This window comes from Perna viridis, chromosome 4 (genome assembly GCF_037379345.1).
Source record: "Perna viridis isolate PV_CMFRI_1.1 ecotype Kerala chromosome 4, ASM3737934v1, whole genome shotgun sequence".
NCBI lineage: Eukaryota > Metazoa > Mollusca > Bivalvia > Mytilida > Mytilidae > Perna > Perna viridis.
The window spans coordinates 33,010,857-33,037,017 of NC_142448.1; the positions used below are offsets into that span (position 1 = coordinate 33,010,857).

The 26,161-nt window shown below is 33.1% G+C and overlaps 1 protein-coding gene across 16 annotated transcripts; it reads right to left on the minus strand.

Moving 5' to 3' along the window:
* LOC148619804 (uncharacterized) lies at nt 1-25,908 on the minus strand. Of its 16 annotated transcripts, XM_088580083.1 has the most exons (12): nt 25,723-25,861; nt 22,461-22,591; nt 18,126-18,274; nt 15,729-17,328; nt 12,858-13,003; nt 12,247-12,471; nt 11,661-11,732; nt 8,374-8,573; nt 6,041-6,247; nt 5,318-5,443; nt 4,771-4,953; nt 1-1,939 (listed from the first exon to the last, which is right to left on the minus strand). In XM_088580083.1, the coding sequence occupies exons 2-12, from the start codon at nt 22,557-22,559 to the stop codon at nt 1,803-1,805; spliced, it is 3,144 nt and encodes a 1,047-aa protein (XP_088436209.1). In that variant the 5' UTR covers nt 22,560-22,591; nt 25,723-25,861; the 3' UTR covers nt 1-1,802. The 16 variants fall into 16 exon arrangements, with proteins under 16 accessions (XP_088436209.1, XP_088436211.1, XP_088436212.1 ...); XM_088580085.1 differs by lacking the exon at nt 11,661-11,732; XM_088580086.1 differs by lacking the exon at nt 25,723-25,861 and having other exon boundaries at nt 8,500-8,573; nt 22,461-22,645.
* Nucleotides 25,909-26,161: the final 253 nt, after the last annotated feature.

Consider the following 26,161-nt stretch of genomic DNA (forward strand, 5'->3'; position numbering starts at 1 on the left):
TATGTTATTTAAAGCTTTTTATTAAAGAAAAATACACAAACACAAGATTTCTAAGATACAAATATACTTTGTAATTTGTAGGAAGACTATCTTATAAGATACAGTACGTGTGAGAGAAAATAAAGATAACAAATATTGTAAACATATGAAGTTTTTAATCACAGTAGAACGGAAAGCGCGAAATATAGTAAAATCTGTAAAATTGATTTTAAAACTATCTAACGCTAATCTTTTTTGAAACCGTGAATATGTTCACTAGACAGAATCCACAGAACTGAACAACGGAGAATATTTATATGTTTACAGTATTCTAAAGACCGAAAAGGACTATTGAATGTTTATATTCATTCAATAAGGCTTAACCAGCTTCTTAATAACATCGAGTTAAATGGCAAGACTTGTATATGGGTAAACTGGTAAGATATAACTACTAAAAAGGATTTCCAACCAGAAAGATATAACATTAGTTTTTTTTTTTAATTTTCACATTAATCATTCAGATGTTCACTTTTCCTACATGCAAATTTTTATTATTAAGTTGATTAGCAAATGACCTCATTCAATATTATTAAAAAAACCGAATTCATCATGATGTGTGCTACATGTTTAGCAGTTTAGTAGGGCAGCAGTCTTCAAATATACAAAATTAACTACAACACATAGAACCAAAATTGTATTACAATCCAATACATTTCATTTCAAAGCATGAAAAATATTGCACGAATTATTCATTACTGCCTTTGATTCTACTGTTAATAATGGAAACACATGAAGTGAATTTACAAATGATTAGAACCACCTTTTTAGGTTCGAAAACTCCATTTTATACATCGCAAGCAGTATTTCCACGTAAGATTTACATGTATTGGATGATTGTAACATCTAATAAATACGTCATTGTTGCCGTTAATTGCATTTGACCATCGGATGATATGGGTTTGAATAATTGAATGTTAAAATCAACGAAATGAATTGTTGAACTGTGTTTTCTAGACGAACAACAAAAAGAAACTGATTGTCAAGATCAATGTTTGCATAGAATATGCAGAAAACATGATAAAAGAATTAAATAGGAATAAACTAAACCATTTGAAATAAATAAAAGGCAAAACATTCACACCATAATATCAATATATTAAAACAATATTTTATCACAATATAACACAATAAATAATGTTCATGTTCTTTTGATAAACATCAATGCTGTCTCAAAACTAATTGAAAAATGTCATTTTTGTTTAAAAAAAAAAACATAAGCCTAACGCTTATGCTGAAGTATTAATTAATTCATCTAATATTTCGATGAATTTTCACTGAAAACTGTTCCATGTACTATTCTTCTAAGTTTTAGTGTGTTTAATCCAAGTAAACCTTACATACAGAAATATTGAAAACCATAGCCAATATAAAACACACTCACAAATAAACATAAATAAATTGTTGATGCAAAAAGTATAAAAAAAATATTTCACTATAAACTAATATTTCGAAAAAATGCAATTAAAAGAACGATTTCTCTATACAGCAAAAAAAATGTTTTCATTAAAACCATGTTTCTTAAAACATCAGCTAGTACTATCTTTAGATCTATCTATTATGCTTTTTATGTAGTATGAGGAGACACAAAGTCTGTGTAGGAACAAAACTTAAAAGTAATATAAATTAACATTTCTGAAGATTTACAAGTAGTACTCAAAACATTCAAGTATAAGTATATTCTTACAGACTTTCATCTATTGCACATATCCAAATCAGTCAAATCTAAAAAAAATAATATCACGTTGTACCATTTTTTTCATGTTCTAAAAGGCCGTACTAGGGGCTCCTTCTTGATCATGTGGAGGTTTGACAGCTGTACTTTTAGTGATTATCTTTAACGTCCTGCCGCCAGATGGCGCACGCTGTGGTGGCGTTGCTTCACGTGATTGTCCTGCTGAACCTGTAATAAACAAGTTAGTTATGATTGTCTCTAATAACGTTTCTATACCTAACGACAGAAAAAATAATATAATATTCATAGTATATTTCAGAGAAAATTGTGTGTTTAAACTGTATCAGTAACTGACGAGAAAAATTTTTTTATCTGTTGTATTAATACTGGTGTGTCCTTCAACTATGAAACTTATGACGTCTTTGTCTACGATAATATTTTTGCAGACGTTAAATTGTCACTTGAAAAATTCTCCGGTGTCACGTGGGACCCCTAACATGGCTCAGTATAAATACTAATGACATAATAATGCAATAGTGATCTTAAAGTAACACAAACCCGTGTGAGGAATTTTTATTCAAAGTTTACTTGCATCACAATCCTACATTTTTACATTAAATTTGTTGGATGAAGTATTAAATCTGTAAACTAAATAAATATAAAATATGGCATTCTACAACCCTTTTCTATTCATGCACGAAATGTACTTTGAAATAATGAGGTTGGGTTTTGATTGATCGAGTTCAAAAAAACTAGCTATAGAACGAAAATGTGTCATACTGTTTCAAACCATCATGCAGAAAACCAAGCCCGAAAATGAGACAGTGAGTTTCAGTTCTTAGACCAGTATTTGAATATGTGCAGCCATTTTAATATCATGACGCAGCAAATATTGTTGTAAAAATAATCGAATTTCAAATGACGGAGATAAAATCAAATAATAAAAAACACAAAGAATAAACTGCAAATAGTATAAATTATCGAACCACCGAGACTTGGTGCATGCAATAGATTCACTACTAGAACAAAGATCCTATGCTAGTCTAGGACCAAATTAAGGTGGACACTTCGTCCGTACATCCATATGTTCATCCTTCGATTACACAGAGCGGAACCAGCCTCTTATACGTTACTCCTCCTACACCATTGAATGAAATTAAATAAACTTTTACAGAGATTTCCATTGTGCACTTCCTTTTTAAAATTTGGATCGAAATCAATTTTGGGAATTTCACATTCGCAAAACATGGACTTTGTCATTTGGCAATGGGTACCAAACTCTTATCCGTAACTCTGACAACAGTACAGAATTGAATTCAATGAAACAGAATATCAATCATATATTCCCATTGGAGGTCAAACAGTGCATATCATCGACCAGGGGAGTGTGGTATCAATGTAGTAACATAAATGATTATAATTGCGGCCGTTTGTACAGTAGTGTTCTCCATATAATTTATGGGAGAGGGTGATTTTCATGAACAAGGAGGGGCGTACAAAGTGTTCATCCCAGATTACAAGGAGGGACCATTGGCCCCTTGGTTGTAAAACAGGGTGCCAATTTTGGAAAAGTAACACTTTGGGGCTGTAAAAATAGGGGGTCATTTTCATTTTCCTTTACATTTTTAGATTTGCCTGCCGTTCCGTGATTTGTTGCATGTCGTCAGCAGTATTACGGGAAACGATCTTGTCCCATTACATCACCGTCTGCAGTTTCACTCGAACCTCTCGGGCGTTTCGACCCAAAACAGTTCAACAACGACTTCTCCGACATGTTTATTGATGTTTACTATGAAATCATCGAGGTCATTGGCGCTTTAAAAAACAGAAACACGTCTAGACATCTGGAAACTCTGAGATCGACCTACGGAAAACTGCGCACAAGCCATACTTTTTTGTGCGTTATACGTTATTAGGTTTCGGTCTTGAATGAACACTGCGTACATGTTCTATTTATTTTGAAGAGTATTATTTCTTCCGTACAGTGTCATATTTCAAAAATTGCAAATACAAAATCGTAATATTTTGATATCCCAATTCTTTACGATGTGAAAATAGACTTACAAAATTTATTGGGCAATATCTATTTAGTTGGGCATTTATTGGGAAATGCTCTACTTTTCTCTATACAATATCAGAGTTATCGTTCATTGACATGCGAGATGAGCTTGATGTCCCAAAATAGAAGTGGTAATTTATTTCGAATATTACGCTTCATTTTCACCTTCTAAAGACTTCACAATAACATGCCAATGAAGAGCTTGAATTTTCAGATTCTGATTGAACTCTCCTAATAGTTCTAACTTGTCTTTAAGCATGTCTATTTGACAATCATATTACACAGAAATTTAAAATTAGCCTCGAAACTTAATTTTAGTGTCTCGATTGTAGAAATACCGGAAATAATTGCTCGCAAATACGACTTTAGTCAAATGCTTACCAGAATGAGATATTGTACAATAATGAGTGTTTTCCAATTGTCGTAAACGGAAAGATAACTAGTCGAAAAAAAACCATACGTATGGAAAGCAAATAGACATTTATATCCTATAACAATGTGTAGCTTTATAGAGCCCTTTGAGAACGATATAATCATAATATCTGATTAGAATTTATCTTGTCTGCAAAAATACAAATCTTTGGTGACAGTGCATATTATACATAACGAACACAGATCACCACGTACTTTGTGCGATACATGTTTAATTTGAACCAAAGCAAGCTATTGTAAGATTATCTGGTTTCGTGATAAATCATTCATTCGTCCGTTCTCCATTCCAACTTACCCTTCCTCATTCTCCATTCCCAAATTCTCCATATCCCAATGCCGTATACCCATTATTATTCCCAATTATTATACTAGAAAATGGACGTTTACTCCATTCAGGGTTTAATAATTCATCGTAATTGAATGAGTAAATCATAGTACTCATTATAAATGTTTTCCTGCTATCAATATTCTTTATACATAAAGACGATTGAGTATTAGTATGACACACGAACATTAATATGGAACTACACAATAAAGAAAAATGGGATGCGCTAGTGAGAATTTTTACCATTTTGTTCAATTGCATTATTTCCCACTGACATCTGTAAAACTTTAAATGAACGTGATGGAATATGGCCTCCTTTGTATCGCTTGTCCGTCAATTCATCCCCACTGAGTGTGTCCGGAAGTCCATCGTCATCATCACAAGGGAGATCATCATCATCCGTTGGTTGCTTTGGGGAACTTCGAGCTATGAATGATGTGGGTATATGAATGTTGTTGGGATCATGCAAAAATACAACTGGAGACAAATTTACAATATAAGGAAGGTAACAACCTAGACTGATATACACTGAGCCAAAAGGTAGTATTACCACATCTCTTTTATAGATACTGCCAATTAAAAATCTTTTTTAAACTTTTTCAGAATACAAAATAAAAACTGTATTATATATATTTAGTTAACGCAACTTTTGTTGTGTGGAATATTGTATAAAGACAATTAATCAAGGGAAACATTCAAAAAGATGTACAACAACAAAAGACTGGAGAGAAATGAGCAATGTCTACGTATATACTTGTAAATGCACACATACTTCTTAAAGAACAATTACCTGAATTTTCATCGTCTTCACACTTTGCCAACCTTTGCAATACTCTAAAGGAAGGTGATGGTATATGCTTTCCAACGTAACGGATAGAGCCTTGTTCATATTTGCCTACAGATCCTTCTTCCTCTTCTGAAAAAAAGAATATGAGCTAGATTCAAAAATATATTAACGCTTTCAGAGACCGTATGCAAGGGCCATTCAAACAAAAGCGTATCACAGAAAAAACACCATACCAAAAGCGTCATTCGATTCATTTCATGCAGACCAAAACAGCTCTTTAACATAACGACTTTACAATGACAATTACGACACTTCTTCCTCGTTTTTGTTCCCTGATTAGTCAGTATCATTTTTCAAATAAGTGATGAAATTATTTTATCAAACTGAGGGTCTCTTATTTTGTAGAATAATTGATATGAGGTTTTAGTAACTGAAACATAGGTTTCGTAAAGATTTTTTTATTTGGGAAAGTCCTACGAAATTTCAATTATATTGTCTTCTCAGTTAATTACTTAAGTGTATGTTCTAATCTTATGACTTTCTATGTATTCAAATATGATTTTAACAGAATGCTATCCTTCCATTTGCTTTTATTATATCAAATTCGAAGTCACACTTAGATTAACTTCTATGATGTTATTAATTGCTGTAGATCGGACATGACGATAGGTAAGAGGTCAGAATAGTTTTGTTTAAAATGCATCAATATATTTATTTCAAACCTACCATCCTCTCGGTATTTATCATATGCATTAGACTGCTGCTGACCATTATATTGGTCATCGTCATCTTGGTTAGAAATACGGGTCAGCTTTTGAAATGCTTTTGATGGGATATCGGTCTTCTTGTTAAGTCCAGAGAAAGTCATTTCGTCATCGATCGAATTATGACGTAATAATGGGTCTCTTGGCTGATGCTTTTTACGTGGTGTACCTGGTAAAGCAGGAAAATGTGGGTAAGTATGTTATTAAGTTACGATATCATAGAAATTTTGGGTTTAAGATTCAGTTCTATTCGAAATTTGAGTTTTACATGTTAGTTGAACAAAACAAACACTCAGAAACAAATAAAAACATGAATCACAATCGTCATGCACTTGAAAACAAAAAGATTGCATGTCTCATAACTCATAAACAATGACAAAGTAAAATGTTTCATTTACAGTAATTTAAAGTGGTGTTGAAATTCCTTTTTTTTGGTTACTATAAAAATTAGGTACAACCACACTCCAAGTATAAAATTTCCCCGCTTTTATTATCAGCCTAATAAACTACATATGAAATTTCGAGAGGGGGTCAAGATTTGTGTGACAACATTTTTCAATATGCTAATAAAACAGTTCACAGGACGCAGCGTAATATGACCACATGAGTCGAACCCTGGACATCTGGGAGAAGTAAGGACACACCATAACAATATGGCCAATTTTATTTATATGGCCCCTTATTTCTCATCCGATCAAGTTACAACATCTAAAATAATCTTCCTTTGGGATTATAGTACATTGTGCTTATATGTCGAAGTGATCCGTAAATTTGCACTTAAGTCATAAAAACTATGCTGGCTTCGTTTGGTCTTCATTCCTTAACAGTTCATTGTACAAAACCAAAAATAAATCCAATCATTCCATAAGCGGTATGGCACGGCCACCATGCCTGATCCCATTTCGCCCCTATTCTTAAACGGTTCACGTTTCAAAAGAATGTAATCCAGTGACAAAGACCAGACATGGAAAACAGACACACATCAAAACCAAAATAATAAACGAGCAATTCGGACTCTACTAGAAACTTGGAGCATTGACCAGGTGCATCGGTAGGGTAAGCGTCTCCCGTTTTTTTTTCTAGAAACACCCGCAAAGTTGCTCATAAAAAGTCAAGAGGAAAGGAAAACTATGACACGTTGAACAAATCAGCTTTCATGGTGCAGATGTATACACAGTAAAGATCCACGAGTTCATGATCACTTCTTGACAAAGGTATGCAGAAAAACAAATTAGTTAATACATCAATACATTGTACAATTGTTGAAGAAGCATTTTCAACTTACTGAGTGTGGATCTGGCAACTGTACAATAATGGTCAAACCATGGTTTATCTTTTCAAAAGTATGACTTATTTATCATATAAGTATTGTCCGGATGCTTCGGACGAGAATGACAACGACAGCATAGTATCATTAACATAAATGAAATGACGGACAGACAAGGGGGTTCTAACCAATGAGAGATTGAGTTTAAAAACTTCAATACAAAAAAAAAACACAAATATTAGAAATTTCAACGAAAAAGTAGGTGTCTCTGGAATTTTATGTATGCAACCATTGCTATTAACTAAGTAAGACATTATGAATTTTTGTTTACGCATAACTTCGAATAAATATTTTTTGTCACACACAATGTTAATTTTTTTTGTTATTGTTTTGTTCCTAAACCACAATTACACTATTATGAGACATTAAATCCAGATTATGAAGAAACTCAAAATGAACTCAATATAGAAATGCACATAGTATATAAAAAACAACAGATAGAAGTACTTTATAATTTATACTTTTAAGATAGTATTAACTGTTTAAAAAATAATATATGTAATAAAATTAAAATAGTGATAATATAAGGAAACGGCAAGTAGTTTAGACAATGAACTGTGTTATAGATATACATGTAACCATAAATGCAAGTACATATAATACGTAATTTTTTTTTACAAAAGTGAAGGTACATTTTCTACTAAAGCGACCTCATTCTTTGCAAAAAAACAATTATCAGATATATACCATAATATTCAATCATTATGAATAAAGCTCGTTAATTAATAATGAAAAGTATAAAGCAAATATACTGACAAAGCTCATGCAAAAGCCATGCGTATTATTTTTTTTATGTTGATTATTGGTTAAAAATATGGCATTTAAGTTGCATTTGCCGAGGACCTCAAAAAAGCTTTAATCGATAGGCATTGTATACAATAGAAAGTAAAGTTACAGTTAAGTGACAATGGAAAAGAAAGGAAGGCAGAAGAGTGTATATAGATATGGGATATAAATTGAAATTTTACACTCATTATTTGTCTCCCTTTGAGCAGCTTCCGCCTCATTGTCATAAAGAGTTTGTAACAGTAGGAACGATAATCCTTGCTTCTGCGAATATTCCGGAACTGGACATAAGGGGACTTCACTCTTACCTGAAGATTCACTTTCCTTAATCATTTTATAAACTGCTGACTTCTCAATATCTGCAGACGATTTATCTGCCATTCTGGAAAAGAATATAATATACACTTGAAATCAATTTTAGGACACATAGAATTGCAGGATGAGCATTTCGTGTCGTGTGTAGAAAATGAACGTGAAGCAATATAAAGATCAAAATAAAATGTTCCTTACTGTTATTAAAAGTCAGTCGCACTAAAAATCCCTTTATGCAAAAAGTGGTAACTAGATGCCCTACCAAAGTACGTAGACTAGATAGACGTCCTATTTACTTCTGTCATTCGTTTTTTGTCTATTAACCAATTTCGAGGCCACTGAACGTGGTGGCAACATAGGTCAAGGCAAATAGAAAAATAATGGCGGTAACAGGTCAAAGGTTAAAATGAAGAGAAGACAACGTTACTAGAAAATAGAAATTAATGAAGATAAAATTGAAAATGAAATACAAAGAACTGATAAATTATACGGTAAAAACATAAAGATGGGAATTAAACTACATCAAAAATAAGAACATAAAATAAAACATCGAACGAAATGTCTATAATATTCTCTTATAAGTTGTTAGTGAAGTTAATGGCATGTATGTGTCCCATATTCCTTCAAGTATTGTTCTTTTCTATGCTCACCTTTAAAAAGCAACTTACACACTGAAGTATAATCTTTTACCTTTTTTTATATTGAATTGTATCCTTATATCATAGTGTGTAACAGCTTAACATACATGTACTTGTATTATCTCAAAACTACCCTTATTAAAGTCATTCATGTATTCGACCACAACTATTTCCCTACAGTTATTTCAGGATACTGATTTGAACCACAACATCAAACACTTACCAATTCTTATTGACTAATAGTTGCACAATGTCATAAACCAGTATGTTCAATGAACAAAATCTATTTAGTAAATAAAATGAACCCGACGACTTTACTGGAGGAAGTCGTTATACCACTTATGTGTGCTTCCTTTTACATATAGGTATTTGTATATATATTCTTATCCAAACATATCCCAATTAGAATTACAGTAAAATCTGTTGAAGGAGGTAGATCTAGGGTAAGAGACATAACTCTTGAAATCAGTGACATGTTTGTATTATATTCAATTTCACCAAAGCCTATAGCTATCAAGCTTTCATTTGAAACAGAATGAATCAGTCTAAGTAACTTTGGTGCTCACATGAGATTGCTGTAAAATGCTGAATACAAATGTTCCAATAATTTGTAAGAGTTGTGTCCCTTACCCTAGGACTACCTCCTTAAACCGAATCCTCTATAATCAGAAGAACTATCTATTAAACCAGACATTTTTAAAGTCCCGAACACGTAGTCCAGTCTAAACCAACCAATTCTAAATTAGACACTTTAAAGTCTCCAGCACATGAGTCTAAACCGACACAATACTAAATAAGACATTTGTAAAGTCTACGCCTAACTAATTCGAAAGTCCGAAAGGGCTTCGGTTTAGACAGGCTTCACTGTGAAATACATTTCGTATATTTATTGATTTATTAACTAATATTTTTGTCTGTTTCTGTAGATCGTGATTTGTTATCCCATCAGAAAAAATACAAAATCAAATTCAATGTAACAACGCAGGGCCAAAATAAAATGAGACTCAATTAGATGATTATCATATGTATTTCACTAATTGTAATGCCTCAACTAGTATGCTGTATTTTGTACTTCACATCCGGGAAATATCTTATGTCTTGAAATGTGACGAAGTATAACTTTACAATAAAACGTACCTATACCACTAATATAAACTATACCTTACTATCAAGTACATGTATTAGAAAGTACAAATGACAAACTAATAACTAAGTTAATATTCTACTGCTAAAGTTATGAAAAAATGTATCATTATTGTATAATTAATTGGTTATCTTTGTCCCCATTACATGTAAGTTAGGTAACATAAAGACTGAAATTTGGACAGATACGATTAGTTCTAACATTTCAATGAACACGTGTATTTTACATTCAAGATATTTCAGTATTCCAATAAGATTTTTTGTAATCCCGGCTAAAGAAATTCTTATTAATTTTCCAGGTCTTTGATTTCATGTACAGTATATAGAGTGGTTCGAAATTTTAATATATCTTTAAATTTTATTTTTCCATTAACCATTTATGAAAAAAATCAATTTGGAAACGGATTATAAATGATATGCCATATCAGTAGCAGATCTGGGTGGTTCAGGCAGTTGAATCTCCCAACCCCCACCGGTTCCTCTTATGTTAAAAAAATGTTGTTAATTCCTTGCTAAACTTCATCAAAATTAGCAAATAATAGCCTGGGACCCCCTTTTCTGTAATTCTCTTTTTCAAAATCGTTGGATCTGCTCCGGCATACGATTGAGAAATTAGAACTAAGATGCATTAGTATACGAAACATTGTACGCAACAGTACGAATGAACGGTATATGAGAGGTATGTTCTTGTAAAGGTGATATTTCTGATGGCATGTACTTTACATGTACATATATCAATATATTGATGAGGATGTTATCGTCAGCCTACACTATATTGATATCAAATGTACAGTATGACAAATACAATGTATACGGTTTAAACATAGACTTTCAATGCTTATTATGTAAATTTTTTACTTTTTTATAATTAGAACAAAGAAATAGAAGTCGTTTGCTAAATTTGCATAGGCATTATTGCAGAGTTAAAAGACAAATTTCTAAAATTCTGCGTCGTATGTCGGGCTCAACACTGCGCCAGACGTTCTTTACCTCTCTTACAAACCACTGTAGACAGCTCTTTGAATTTTTTTTTCTAGCAGTTTCCAAATCAAACGTCGTTGGACAATTGAGAAAGATCGTGTAAAACAAATCATCTTGTCCCGACTTGGCAAGATTTTTGTAATTTGATAATAGGGCTGTTTGCAGAGTTTAAAGCGAGTTCCGAACGATCGAAGCTGTTTGGAGCTTGCTAATGTGCATCGAACGTCTATGGTTAAGCCGGCTGAATTAGAATAACTACAGCTAAAGCATACTCTATCGTACAGTATGCTACACATATAATTAAGATAGACAGAGATGTTTCGCTTCGCTAGACGTTCATGCCGAGAATTTCTACGCCGTTTTGCCCCATGCTGAGATTGTTTTTGCTGCCTCACCGAATAGTCCTCATAGGTACAACATAGTTAAACTGCGTATCAGATTCTGAACTTCGACGGCTTCGCCGCGGGCTGTAATAAATAAGCGTCTTACATACTAGCATTTTCTAATTTCAACAGCACGACTTGTTCGTGTATCATATAATATATTGCCAGAACAGAAATCTTAAATTTGGGTGTTTAATTATCATTGGTAGTGTACTAAACAAAACTGTAGTAAAACAAATATGCAGTTGTTAATCTGATTAACAAAACTTCAAACAAAAGTTCCACACCAGAACAAGTTAAATTGATGAAGAATTATTTTAAAGTAGAAGATTAATGAAATGATGATTACAACATATATGTATGCAGGTTTGAAGGGTTAAAAAAAGCTAAAAATATATATTGTAATTGTGTCCCCGGAAATAAAAGGGAGTGATTTTGACACTTGAATTTAAGTATCAACACTTGAACGTCAATTCAAAAAATGGGAGGACCAGAAACAGTACACATTTCTTATATTACGAATAAATTGATTTTCTTCAAATTACACTTATCACTTTGTTGCCAAGAATTTCCCCATTTTCATTTTTGTTATGCTTACCCAGAAACAGCAGTTACCGCCCCTTGACTCTGTGTCCTCAAAGCATCCTCGGCATTTTGCTTGGAGTAAACATTGATCGGATTATTGTACTGGATATGTTTATAAGCACCAGACTGTGGTTGTTTAACCGGCTTGGGTTTGCTAAATGCCACTTCCTCTGGTGCTCCTCCATCGTCTACGTTCGGACCTTTGTAGTTTTTTGGCATAATTTTTGGCGGTGGACGACTGCAATCGCAATTGATTCGTAAGAATTCATTTAAAAAAAGCTTGCAACTTGAACTCATATGTGTACTTGTAGGTAATGGACTAAATTAAATGTACAGTTAAGTCAACAATTATATGCTTAAAATTAAGTCATGTGTTTTTTTCAAATTGCAGGAACTTTTGTGTGACCCATCTGCTACCTAACTATGGACTAGGTTTGGAAGCAATATTTTGATATTTTTGGTCGTTAATCACTAGATTTCTGTAATAGGCAAAAACAAATACGGCAATAACAGCAATTGTCTTGAATGCAAAACGATTGTACGACGAAATACCAACGGAACTGACTTAAAAATCCTGCGTTTCTGAAATATCTTATATTAATTGATCAGTACAAACTAACTTACTTCCTCTTTTTAAATTCTTTCAAGTCTATACCACCAGTAAAATATGCGAATGGTTTTGGTTGTCCACTGCCTTGTTGTTTCAACATAGTATTAAGAACAGCATCGGGAACCTTTCCTTCCTTCGATTGCTCATCTTCCGTCGGAACCTTTAAGTGAAAGGATATGTAAATTTTAAGTTGAAATGTCAATGGTAAGAGAGCTTAATAACAGTATACCAGCTGAACGCATGTATTAGAATAAAAGTACAGAGTATTTCCATTCCTCTTTTTGGTGTTCTAAGTCCGATAACCATTGTTTTTCGCAAGCTCTATTTCAGCAGCAACCGAAATATTTATTTTTACTTGAAAATCTGCCTTGTTAAGTAATAGGGAAAATATAGCATCATTTTTAAAAGTTTTTCCAATGGATTAGTAACAAAAAAATTGTCAAAATTTTGAACATTTTTTTTTTCAAAAACATCCCAGGTCCCCCCTCGCTAAAAAAAACGGCCATTGTCTCCTTCATCCCATGACGCGTTGATGGTCGAACAAATGGTGGACAGGGGTACAATGTACACTCTAAAGTATTCGTTTGAAGATAGGCATTAAATTTTTGTAACAAAATTATATTCCATATCTTGTTTTTATTTTGGGATCTTCGACCAGTTGTCCGCCTTCCAAATGAACTTTGAAATAGAACTCAAATGTCGAAGAACGCGGCTTGTTCCCATGTTTATTAATAAAACAAATGACATGAATTCTGATTTCCATTTTCAGGTTAAGAGAGCACCCTTAATATAATATGAATATGAATAACCTACAGAATTGTCCTGCTTAATTGACCTTTGCTCTACCTTCTGCTAAATCTAAGACAAGAGTAAAACTTGGGATTTTAAGCCCATTTAAAAAGTATACAATTCGGGTCCAAGTATGTTTTTAGCAGATTTCAAGATGTGTAGATCATGTAAAATAATGGATTAAAAGACAGATTTCTAAAACGCAATAAATATATTGTAAGTTCACTTTTAAGTTACCCTTAATTAGATGGGGACGTTACGGGGGTGCGGGGTAAAACAAAAACAGTAGCCGGTCGTTTCCTAACCATTGACATTGAGTTATTTGTTTCCAATATGAGAGATCTAAAACATTTAGTTGAACCCTTTTAATGTCACCGAGTTTTGAACCAGTTGACTTAATAAATGAACAATCTAGTTTGCCATTTGTTTAGATGAAAACTTTCAAGGCACTTCAGCAAATTCCATCGGCGTAAATCGCTAAAAATAATACTTTGAAAAAGAAACCCCCTATTAATTTATGATATCATTAAATGTTTCAAAATAGAATCATAAAAAAATAGAAGATACCGAACTCTTCTAAAAAGATATAATCAAATTCTTTAGATACGACAATACGATAATATTTAGAACAGTATTTGTAAAAGATACCTATATATTCATAAAATATTGAAATATCAGAGATCAATACACGCTCTGTTATTGGGGTATCGTCTGCTTGCTTTGATAGGGATTCACAGGTGGTTTATTCATTTACTTGGCAGAAAACAAGAAGAGCTATCTATGTTTATCTGCATTCCACTCTTGTAACCAAAGTGAAGGGTTTGTTTTCTAATTAATGACACAAAAATGCTGCCAAGTCCTACAATGGCATGCATCTGCATTAGAAGCAGATGCATTTAGCTTGTTCAGAAAATGAATATTTCTAGTAGACTGTTGACTCCTTTCAACGCTATGTCTGTAGTTCTTCAATTTTTTTCAGCTTTGTAAATGATAATTACAAAAAAAATCTAAATTGATTGACTGCTTTGCTTATCATTACTATCAATACTGAGTTATGTTTTGAAATTAAGTAGCACTCCAGATAAGAATCATGTAAAATGTGATTCATGGTTGGAAAGCCTACATATTTTTTTTTATTTTTGATATTTTGTTTAAAATGTTATAATAAACAGAAGCTTACAAGTGGCTTCTAATAAAACCCTTGTTCTAAATACAACTTATGTAGAATGTACTGTAAAATTCAAAATTATGGGAGATAACTCTAAAAGTGACACTAAAATACAATAGAAACTGTTAGTTTTTCAACATGGATTATCTCCTAAGAGCAGACAGATTTGAATGAATAATTATACATTTTCATCATATATACCTATAAGGCAACTTAATTACAAAAATGAAAATATGTATCCTTTCTTTCTGGGGGGGAGGGAGGCGGGTATATCACATATTACAGAATTTGCAAGATTCATACAACGACTACTACTTAAAAGAATATAAATTAACAATCATTTAGCATATAAGTATAAAACGTCTATATTTGTGTTGGTTTAACATATTTCAATTGTTACTGACACAATTCTGGGCACACATGAAACACATTTTCTAGATGATTATGTCGGTAAAAAGAGGACTCGTGAAAAGTCAGTTTGATAAACAACATAAGCATCTGTCAAGCTTGGTTCAAAACGTTTAATTCACTTAGATGGACATTTTTGCGATTCTTTTAGCATATCATACGGATATAGAAATATAATACACAACATTGCTTTTAACAATGAATCTCTTTTCCAGTGCGACCTGCCTAGAGCCGTGAAAAATACGTCCTTTTCATTATTTATTTTTAGAACAGGCGTTGTTGAAAAGATAATGAACGAGAATGAGCTGTATTGTATATTGTATATCTTGCAAAGTCTTTGATTTCTATTCCATAGTTTGACTTCACGAAGAGTTAATCGATAACGAAATGATTATTCAAGGTCATGCACATGTTCATATGTATTAAAAAATATCTACAGAAATCTAAGGATGGAACAAAGATAAGAATAAAAAAACATGCAGAGAACAAAAGTAAGAAAAACATGGATTTGAAATCTTACCTTGATCTTCCTCTTCGGAGGAGACCACATTCCAGGTGGCCCCAGGGGAGGGGGAGGAGGCGGCGGTGGTGGTTGGAAGTCTATGGGTGGTGGTGGTGGTGGCGGCGGTGGCGGAGGTGGTGCAGGTTCCGCCATCTTAGGGACAGGAGGAGTTTGGGAGAAGTCCTCCCTGGTAGGACTGTATACCGTGTTGTACTGGTTCGATTGATTGTCCGATACGGTGTCTTGATACGTAGGACTAGGACGCAAATCTGATGACGCACTCAGCGGTGACCCGAATGCACGAGGAGGTTCCGATATATCCGAAGCGACACCACTGTCTGTCTCGTGCTTAGGTTCATTGGATTTAATAAATTCGTTATAATAATTAGGGAACTTCTCGAAAGGTGATAAAATATCCTCAATGCTACTTATTCCAGTTGGCACATGACTTTTCTTAGGTGTCACAAATTTCGTTTCATTCTTATAATTCTGATTCGATTCGTTTTCATTTTTCGACGACAAATATCCTTCAGACGGAGTACCAGCACTACAGATTTTAGCCTCATACACAGGTGTTTTAGGAAAAGATCCACCGGAAGTTTGTCGTTGAATGTTATGCCGAGATTCCTCCCTTACAGGGGGAGATGGTGGTTGTTGAGATGGCGGTGTTTGGGGCTGTTGCTGTTGTAACCCGCGAGGGAAAGCTGTTACCCTACTTACTTGTGTGACTTGTCGACCATCGTGAACTTGTGGTGTTTGATCATAAGAAGGCTGGCGTTGGTATCCTGATGACGTTTGCCTCTGTACTAGATTATCGTTAGATTGATAATTTCTCTGCTGATTATCATCAAGTCTCTGTTGATCGTACCCATTGTAAGATCTTATTCCAGAATCTTGTCGTTGGTATGGTGACTGTGAATCACTGTAATTTTGGTTTACATAATACCCCGCATTAGTAGGTCGAGAAACAGGTGATTCATACGTCGAAACAGTTGGGTTTTGGTACATAGGTTGACTTTGATACGAATTTTGTGAGGTTTGTCTTGAATATGATGGACCACTTGAATTACTCCCTCGTCTTTGGTGCTGAGTTTCGCCATAAGTTGGAGGGGCTATACCATAACCAGGACCTGGACCAAAGTTTGGACCGGGAGAGCGGTTTGCATATGGATCTGGCTGATACGGTTCGTACATATTTTGTTGTAGTTCACGTCCATACGGTTGACTGTTGTACCCGTATTGGTCTCTTTCGTTTCTCATTTGGTTGAATTGTTGTTGTTGTTGTTGTTGAGGCTGTTGAAAGCCAGCATTTGGTCGATACGGCGTTGGTTTCGGCATGGTTTGAGTACTGTACTCGTCACGCCTGACTTCTTGTTGCTCATAAGGGTCAAAATTTCTATACCCGGTTGCATGCCTTGGTAGTGACGCAAACTGTCGTGGACTCTCCCTGTCTTCCTGGTACATTCTCGGTTGGTAAGGATATCCTTGCTGATACATTGGGAAGTTATCCGAAATTGGAGATAAACTTCTAAAGGAACTAGGACTTTCTGAATGTTGGTAATTATACTGTGATATCGGTGTTGGGCTAACTGGGGCACTAGCAGCAACCCTAGGACATCTGAAAACATACAGAATTTTCTGTTAGATTGTATCGAACACGTGTTTAAATCAAGCCTAAGTAAAATATTATAATTTGAAAAAGTGGTACCCTCCCCTTGGGCTTGCCTTTGACTGTTAGGGGAACATATATTTCTACGTATTTTTAAGGAGTAATCAAGGGAACCAAGGTTATAATGGTAATCAAAAGAATGCAATCCAGGGACAAAGACCAGACATGGAAAGCAGACATACACAACAAAGAACATTAAGTAACTAAAATCATACATACAAAGTAACAAAAGCAAATGAGCAACTCGGACTCCACTAAAAACCGGGAGCATGGACCAGATGCACCGTAGGGTAAGCGTCCTCTGCTTTTCTAGAAACACCCGCCGAGTTGCTCATAAAAAAGTTAAAAACTGGGAACATGGATATTTTACACTGAGTAATATGCACATTTAAATAAAAGTATGTGTCTAATGAAAGAACTTCAATGGAACACAATCTTCATACCAGTTCGGTTTATAAAGCTTATTCTTTACCTTAAAATTACCGTTCTCTGGTCAAACTTTTTTGAATTCACCGAAAATTCAAACTAATTACCTAATTTGATATAATATTATAAAATCTAGGATCATTTTCTGTAAAAAATGAGAACCTCCATTGAAGAATTAAATCACACAAAAACGTTGAAATATTTGAAGCGTTGCTAATCATTCAATTTTAAACAAAAACTAGACCAGTGTATTTAGTATTGTGTTATCAACGTAGTTTTGTTCAGTACTTTTAAGCAAGTTCAAAGAAAGATAACTCTACCTTTTGATTGTCAATTGCAATAAGTCCCCGGAATACCGAATTAAGTCCTGACCCTGGTTATGTGACACATTTGTGACGTCATTGTTTCCGATCTTAAGAAGTATATCCCCTGGCACTAGAACGTTTCCTGCCACACTGCCCGGTGTTACCTAAAATGTAAACAAACATATCTTTTATTTACATTTTGCCCAATATTTAGTTGAGGATTTGGCTGTCTTCAGTAAAATGGAGGTGCGTCACATAAATATAATCATATACATGTACTTACGTTGTTCAAAGAACATGGAAATGTTTTTTGGGGTTTGATCAAAGTTAATAACAAGCCTTTTTATTCAGTAAATATATTATTTAACAATTTAAAAAAAAGATACCCTATGCTATCAGCAAAAAAATGCAAAATACAAAATTTCTACAAACCTTTCATTGAAAGATGAAATAAATCTAAAAACTGAAGGATTCAATCTCACAAGGCTTACAATGTACATGTACCTCTAACACATGAATATGCTTTTTAAGTTTCTTTATGTTATACACAGTCTACAATCAATGTACATATAAACTACTACCATGCTCGTAAACTTATCCGTATTGAAATTTGTATAAAAAAAAAACATATTATAAGTCGATAAAAATATGATATACGCAAGGCCACCAGATTGGCTGATTATAGAATAGTTTCCTAAGTAGAACCTGCTTTTAAATATCCATATTGAAAAAAAAACAATAATGAACCTACCTCAAATTTTGATTTCATTGTTAGTAAGATTTTAACAAGTTAAACATCTCCATCAGTAACTTATACAATGGATTTAAATGTTTTTTGATTGAAGGGTTCGATATCCAACAGTTAGGGTTAAATACCCCCTTTGTACCTAGTAAGATGTTTATGAATGAAATTTGTAAATCAATTACTTTACAATTACAAAGCATTCTTTTGTTAGTATTGAGGGGGAATGTAGTTAGGTGATATTTTTTATGCCTACACCGTTTAATCATGTCAAGTTCACCGCGTTTAATATGTGACCTCTGAACAATGGAATGTCGGAAGTCAAAGCAAAGAACCAGGGATCAACAAACGGGGGTCATTGTGATTTATAGACGATTATTGTCGTAAAAATGCAAAGTCAGGCTTGAGTATACGACTCTAGTAAAGAAAACGATAAATTGTTGCTAGAAATATAATGGGGTATTAGGTGAAGACTGGGAAAATGAATCTTTAACGACTGGGAAAATGATGAAACTAATATTGTAATAACAAACGGACAGTTGGTACAATGTAGCAGTTTTGTTCATAATTTATTTTCTTTTTCACAAACGAATTAACTGAGTTTTAAGCTTTTTCTTGCATTTGTGTAATAAGTAGGACTATAAACAAGTGTATATCTATGTCCATAATGCAGATGTAACACAATTTTCATAGTAAAATTGGTACAATCGTGTCAAACAAATATTTTCCAATCTTTACATCATTTTACGAAAATTTGTAATAATTCCTACGTTCGTATATTTAGTAGAGATGAGTTCAAACGATTTAAATGTGCATTTTACCCAGTGTAAATAATTAAATGAAAGTAAAAAAAATACATTTGACTTTATGTAGAAGACAAGCAAGTAAGGAATCAGGTTTTTTTTTCTTTGACAAGATTGCAATATTTTTAAACAAGATAATGTTTAGAACTAGGACCAACCACGGACTAAACCTGACAAATATCTTAATTAGATTCATTCTTTATCGTTTCAATTGTATTCAACCCGCATTGTATACAATTAACTTTATTTACGTCTGATCAAGCTTAATAACACCCCATTAAAATGTTAGGAATTTTCGGGGGTGTAATAACTCTTATCGATGAAGTACATTTTGTTCAACAACAGTCTTGAACAGAGATATAAATGATTAATGAACTAAGTGTGTAGAATGTTACAATCACTGAATCGGCTCTCTGAAGAGCACATTGCCAAAACAACCCACCAACATGAAAAACTATTTAAACGTTCGCTTAACCAAGAGTTTTGGCACATATGAGTCAATCGTTAGCTATCTACAACTGTAGATGTTAACCTTCACAAGGAGAAAATATTTATAGTAAGAGAAAATCTGGTATAAACATTAAATGATATTTCTGTTCGTCTGCTCATTATATAAAGTGCTACTTGCATACAGACAAATCTACAAAATTCAAATTTGATAGTTTCTGTGTGATTCTAGAATTAAAAAAGGGATCTGAGGTAATGGAGTTTTTTTTTTCATAGGAATGCCCATCATTATTTTTTTTCAACAGAATTTACATCATTAAGTTGGTACAGACCTGAATCTTACATGAACCTACAGAACTTTTGTGCACGCCCGTAATCGGGGGGGGGGTGTGTGTCTTTGTTATCATGCTGATTGGAGAAAACTACGGAGAATATATGTGCAAAGCAGGTCTTCATATTTACCAAGACTAGTTTTTGCGAATAAAATTTTCATACTGAATTGCATTAATAAAGTTTTTTTCTATGTCGTATATGGCCGTGTTCGAATAGCTGAATGCTCAGGTCATGTCCTTCATGGAGACAGGACACTAATAATTACCGTTGCTCGAAACATAGAGCGTTAACATGGGAAAATATACGAGGCTAACTAGAACTTAAAGTTGCCTGGAATCTATAATTTTAAAGGTTATATCAGATTGAAATGTCGCATCTTGATAAAAATATCATCAGGTTTGACTTACTACGAATAAAATTGACATTGAGCAAGAAAATCTTAAAACTTTTTAAAAGTTAGCTTTTATGCCACACCATAGTTGGCATTTGCTTTCGTGTCCCCACTTTTTGTATAGTCTGACAAAAATTAGTTAGAATACTTAATTGTTTTTTATACCTTTTTGAGGATACTTTGTTTCTGTTTTAAATCTTGATTACGTCATGGGCAAAAGTTTGTTCTTTTGAATTTTCTATATTTTCATTCTTTTTTTTGTGAATTGAAATAGAATTGCAGGGATTACATAGCTATATACATTTTTAGCACAATTAGCGTCTATTTAAGCAGCCTTTCCTAAACAAAAGACAGGTGCTCAAGTAAACAAATAAAATATTGAGTAAGAGGCTGAAGAACAGAAGTCTTAGATAAGATAATTGAGATGATGCCAATATATATTTTCTCTGAAAATAGCAAATTTTATCTGCAGAATACTTTCTGATTCATTAATTTTGCTGATTTTAAGTACACTCTAATGTACACCAATGCTATCTAAGCTTGCTACAGACGTTTTTATCATTTAGATAAAAAAGTTACTGATTAACATATAAGCAAATAAAACATTTTAGTAGAACAAAATATGAAACTAAGACCACGATTTCCGTTTTCTTGTATGTCGTCCAAAATATGATGTAAGTTACATCAATAATATTTCAACGTTTGGCTAAATTATAGGTGAACAATACATTGAAGGTTTTTTTAAGAAAAAATATTACATGCACAATGTAAAATACAAGCGACGGATCAAGAAAGGTTTAAAAAGGGGGTTCCAATACAGAAAATCATTAGAGGGGATTATAGGCTTTCACGTGCTCATTTTTTGTCTAAATTTTGCACAAATTGAACATTTTTCAACAAAGTGGGCACTGTTCTCAATAATTTTTCATCTATAACCTTTCATATATTGATTAATTTTTATAATTGCTTTGACTTACCTATAAATTGGAAATCAGAATACAACCTATCCTATCCTATATAGATTAACACCGAACAAGTGTGGCAGAAAAAAAGATCGGAACATCTGTTTGGAATTAATGCAAAAGAATAATCACCATGCACCAGATTAGAACAATTTGTTTATTTTTATTTACAAAGCTAATTGAACGAGTCTTAGTTAATAAAAACCAGCCGGTGGAACGGATGTTATTATATAAAGGTGTCTGTCTACAAGTAAATTAGTGTATTGATGAAAAAAGGGGGAGATAATCTTATGGCCGTAGGGTGTAAAATGACGCAAGATTACAATACCTGTAATGTACTTCAATTCTGATTATTAACACATATTACTTTTAACATGTAATTGTTATTTTACGGGGGGTTATCATTAAAGATCTCAAAAGGTCATAATTGATGACTACATATTCCACTAAACGTTTACTTTTTCTTTTTTTTTTCTTTTTTTTTTCTTTGGGGGGGTGTACTTAAAATGTTTCGCGTTTGCTTTAAACCTTTCTCACTGAATTAATATATAAAACTATATCGATAAATAGAAACATGTGTTTTCCTACTTTGCTCACTGTTAGGGTATACATGTACATTTACAATTTAAATATTCATGCGCGATCACATAGCAATATATCAAACAATCTTACCTTCTGAATCGATAAAGGTTGGGCGAATTCCCGTCCCCCTTGCAAACGAAATCCCCAGGGGACTTCACTGCTAGACCTCTGAAGCCATATCGTCTCCATATTTTAGTCCGGCCCTTTTCCCGGGCCTAAACCTGTAAGAGAAGGTGGCTAGAGGAATGTACGAAAAGTTTGGAAGATGCAGCTACAGAGATAAATTAAGATAAGACGTAACCATAGTAACGTTCATACATCACGCGCTTCCTATCGTCTGCTGAAGAAATAGCAGATACATCTTGTCTATTCGATGGTTTTTATCTATCTAATATGAAATTGCTCTTCACGCAAAATCAAAAATAGATTTTCTATTTCATTTGGTCTTTTATTTTTTTCAAATACCGGAGGTTTTGAAGTAGATAAGTTGCAGATGCATTAGGGTAATTTAGTGACTCATTACGTTGCGAGTTGCCTTGCCCATGAAAATAGAAAAAAGAGAAGTTGAATTTAATTTGATTTCAAGAGAATTAAATTAAAGCAGTTCCATTTCTGAATCGAGAATAAACAAAGAAGTTAGGAATGAATATTCTACCATCTACATTAAGTGTGTGATATGTAAATATGAATTTCCACATCACGTACACGGAATCACAATTTTTAGAAGAACACATTAAATACTGCTTTATGTTGCTAATGTAGTACTCATGATCTCAAATTTATATATTTTTCTAACTGTATATATTCAGCTAATACTATAGTATTGATAAATGTGTTTTCCTTGATTTACCAGTTATATGCCCAAGGTCTGTAATAATGATCCAAGGAAGACTGTTATAATAGTTCATGGCAACTTCCCAGCATTAGACATTAATATTTTAGTCTCAATTCAACTTTATTATATTTCAAAAAACGTGACTTGTTCAAGTTAAATCTTTATTAAATTGGTTCATCTCTATTTAATATATTTGACAAATCTCATCCTCATTAATCCGTATTTCAATTACTTCACAAGTCTCATCTTTATTTTCCCACCATGGTGACTATCTTCAGAAAGATAACCTCTCCACGTTCTTATCGAATTCTTTCCTTGTGTAATTATAATAAGACGTCAGCATTACATTAATTACACGTTTTCTTGTTAATGTTAATATAATATATTATACTGACTGTCGAGTGAATTCACAAGTGTAAGCACATACAGAGTATTTACACAGTACTGGAAAAGTTTTTTTTTACCAGTTTGGCGTGGTCATACCGCGGTGTTCATTCATAAATGTATTTCTTGCAGATTATTAAGTTAGCGAAAATCACATGCAATGATTCAATTCTTCGATTTAAAAGATATTTTTTATAAGTTTAGAAATAAATATTTTACAGTAGTTTATTCTAAGACTTTTTAATGTACCCTTGCGTACATGAACATTAACATGTATGTTGAATAAAATTCTTTTGATTTGAGTTGTATATGTACACTTTGTACCTCTAAATTACTATTAGAAATATTATACTTTTTTTTTAGTCTTTTGGAATTTCATGCATTATTCTTCCGTCAAAAGATCGATCCCGTACGCCATGATCAGAATGCTGTGTGTATTTGGTGTTTTATTGTGAGTTTCATCTTTATATTTTTTACATGTGTATGAGCTCTCTTGACTTTTCTAAAAATAATCGCCAGTTTTAATTTCTTCAGTCTAATTTGAGATTTATTAAGCCTTCAACCTAAAGACGCAGAAAAATTCCATAGTAAAGTTTGCGGAATTAAATGATTTTCTTCGTCGGGAATGAACATTTTATTGTAGTCTCGGGCAACATTTTTTTTCTGAGCGCACCTCGAGACTCGTTATTTATTTTTTTTCCTTTTTTATTCTTGTTACTATTTTTTTATTATTAATTTTTGTTGGTGTTTTGTTATGTTATGATTTAAATCTATGAAAGTGGATTCGTTGATTGATTTTATCACAGGAGGTTTTAACCCAAAAAGTATACATAACAAATAAATGATCAGGACTATTGACATAGTTATACTATAAGTCTTGGACTTTGACCTATTCAATGCTATTCAAATGTGAAGGGTTGTATATGAACACATCTTATCGATATACTAATTTGCCTAGTTTACCACTATTTAGATTTCTTTATATCATATATTTAGGTCAAAATATAACTTTTTGTACATATATTATATACTGAATATAACGTGTCAAAATCTGTATCACATGCGGTATCAACCCGAGACTCCTATATTATCCCAAGGGCATCGTCCCGCGTGATGATATACGTCGAGGGTTGATACAGCATATGATACAGATTTCAACATGTCATGTTCATACTTCAAGTACTAGTATGGTCTGTGAAGGGGTGCGATATAAGGTATGCAATATAAGTCTAGGGGTGCGACATAGGGTATGCGATATAGGTCTAGAGGTGTGATAATGGATAGAAGATATAGGGTTTAAACAAACACTTACATTTGAATAATGCTTATACAAAAAGTTATATTTTTATCTAAATATACCCCGGCCCTTGGGGTAATATAGGAGACTCGGGTCGATACAGCACGTGATACAGATTTTGACATGTAATATTCAGTATATATCCAAGATCAAAAACTATAATAATCCACATGTCTATGTAATTATCAACTTACATGACAGACCGATAAAAAGAAATGAACCCTCATATTTATACTTTTTTCACGAAAAAACTGTGTCTATCCCCGCAGCGACAAAGAAAACATGCAATAACCAGGCATTACGATTGAAACATGTGGGGAGGCGGACATAGGTTTTCAAGTTGGGGACGAAAATAGAAATTGAGGCCAAGAAAGTCTATAAAAAATCCCAATTTTAAGGAGAAACGTCGGGTCAGCCCACTATGAATCCGCCCCTGCATATATCATCCACGATCCTTTAGGTATACACAATATATTTTATATTTGAGTAAGATCTTTTGCAATTTGACCTAAATGATGACTGGCTAATGGAGTTTATAATTATCTATTTTACTTCAATATTCTTAAATGATAATCTATACAATTTACTGATATAACTATCAATTATATATATTTCACGTATCTATATCACAATGAAAAAAAAATCATACCCACCTGTTACAAATGTAATGTACATTGATTGCCGTGTGGGAGATTATACATTGCATTAAAATAAGTTAATAAAAAGTTCGATTCGCTTATCCGAAAAAGGGATCTGAAATCAAATTAAACTAAATCATCAGTAGAAAGAAATACAAAGATCGGGAGTAATTATACAAATTTTGTAAGTTCACCTACCTTAAAAGTTAGTCTTAGCAAAAGTATAGTATTATCCTACGAAACTGACAGAAAGTGAAAATATATCGATTACGTAGGCCTTGATCTATATAATGATTATATAATGATGAATAACTCACACGCACACATGTGTTTTGTGTGTAAACAAAGATGTGTAAACATGTTGCTGAAGTAACACAAAACACTCATTGTTACATGAGAGAGCTTTGGTTTTATCGTGATATTTTTATTACTTTTTCAGAGTGAATCGGTTTGTATTTTTCGGTGCAGTTTACATCATAACTCTTGAGTAGTTAAAAGCGTGCCTTCCTTTTTTAGCTGACGGCATGAACGATATATGCGATTGATATCAAATGACCACTCGACGCCATGCTTGATCAAGAGAGTAATTCAAAAAGTTTCCTACTTCTTAAATAATCCGAATTTCTATTGACCCTGC

What these genes read in the sequence shown, in the direction of transcription:
- LOC148619804 (XM_088580083.1), bottom strand. Translation starts at nt 22,559, where the DNA reads ATGGAGACGATATGGCTTCAGAGGTCTAGCAGTGAAGTCCCCTGGGGA. An exon ending in CTCCGAAGAGGAAGATCAAG is followed by an intron (nt 13,004 to 15,728) that starts GTAAGATTTCAA and finishes TTTCACTTAAAG; the next exon opens with GTTCCGACGGAAGATGAGCA. An exon ending in GCGGTAACTGCTGTTTCTGG is followed by an intron (nt 11,733 to 12,246) that starts GTAAGCATAACA and finishes TATTTATTACAG; the next exon opens with CCCGCGGCGAAGCCGTCGAA.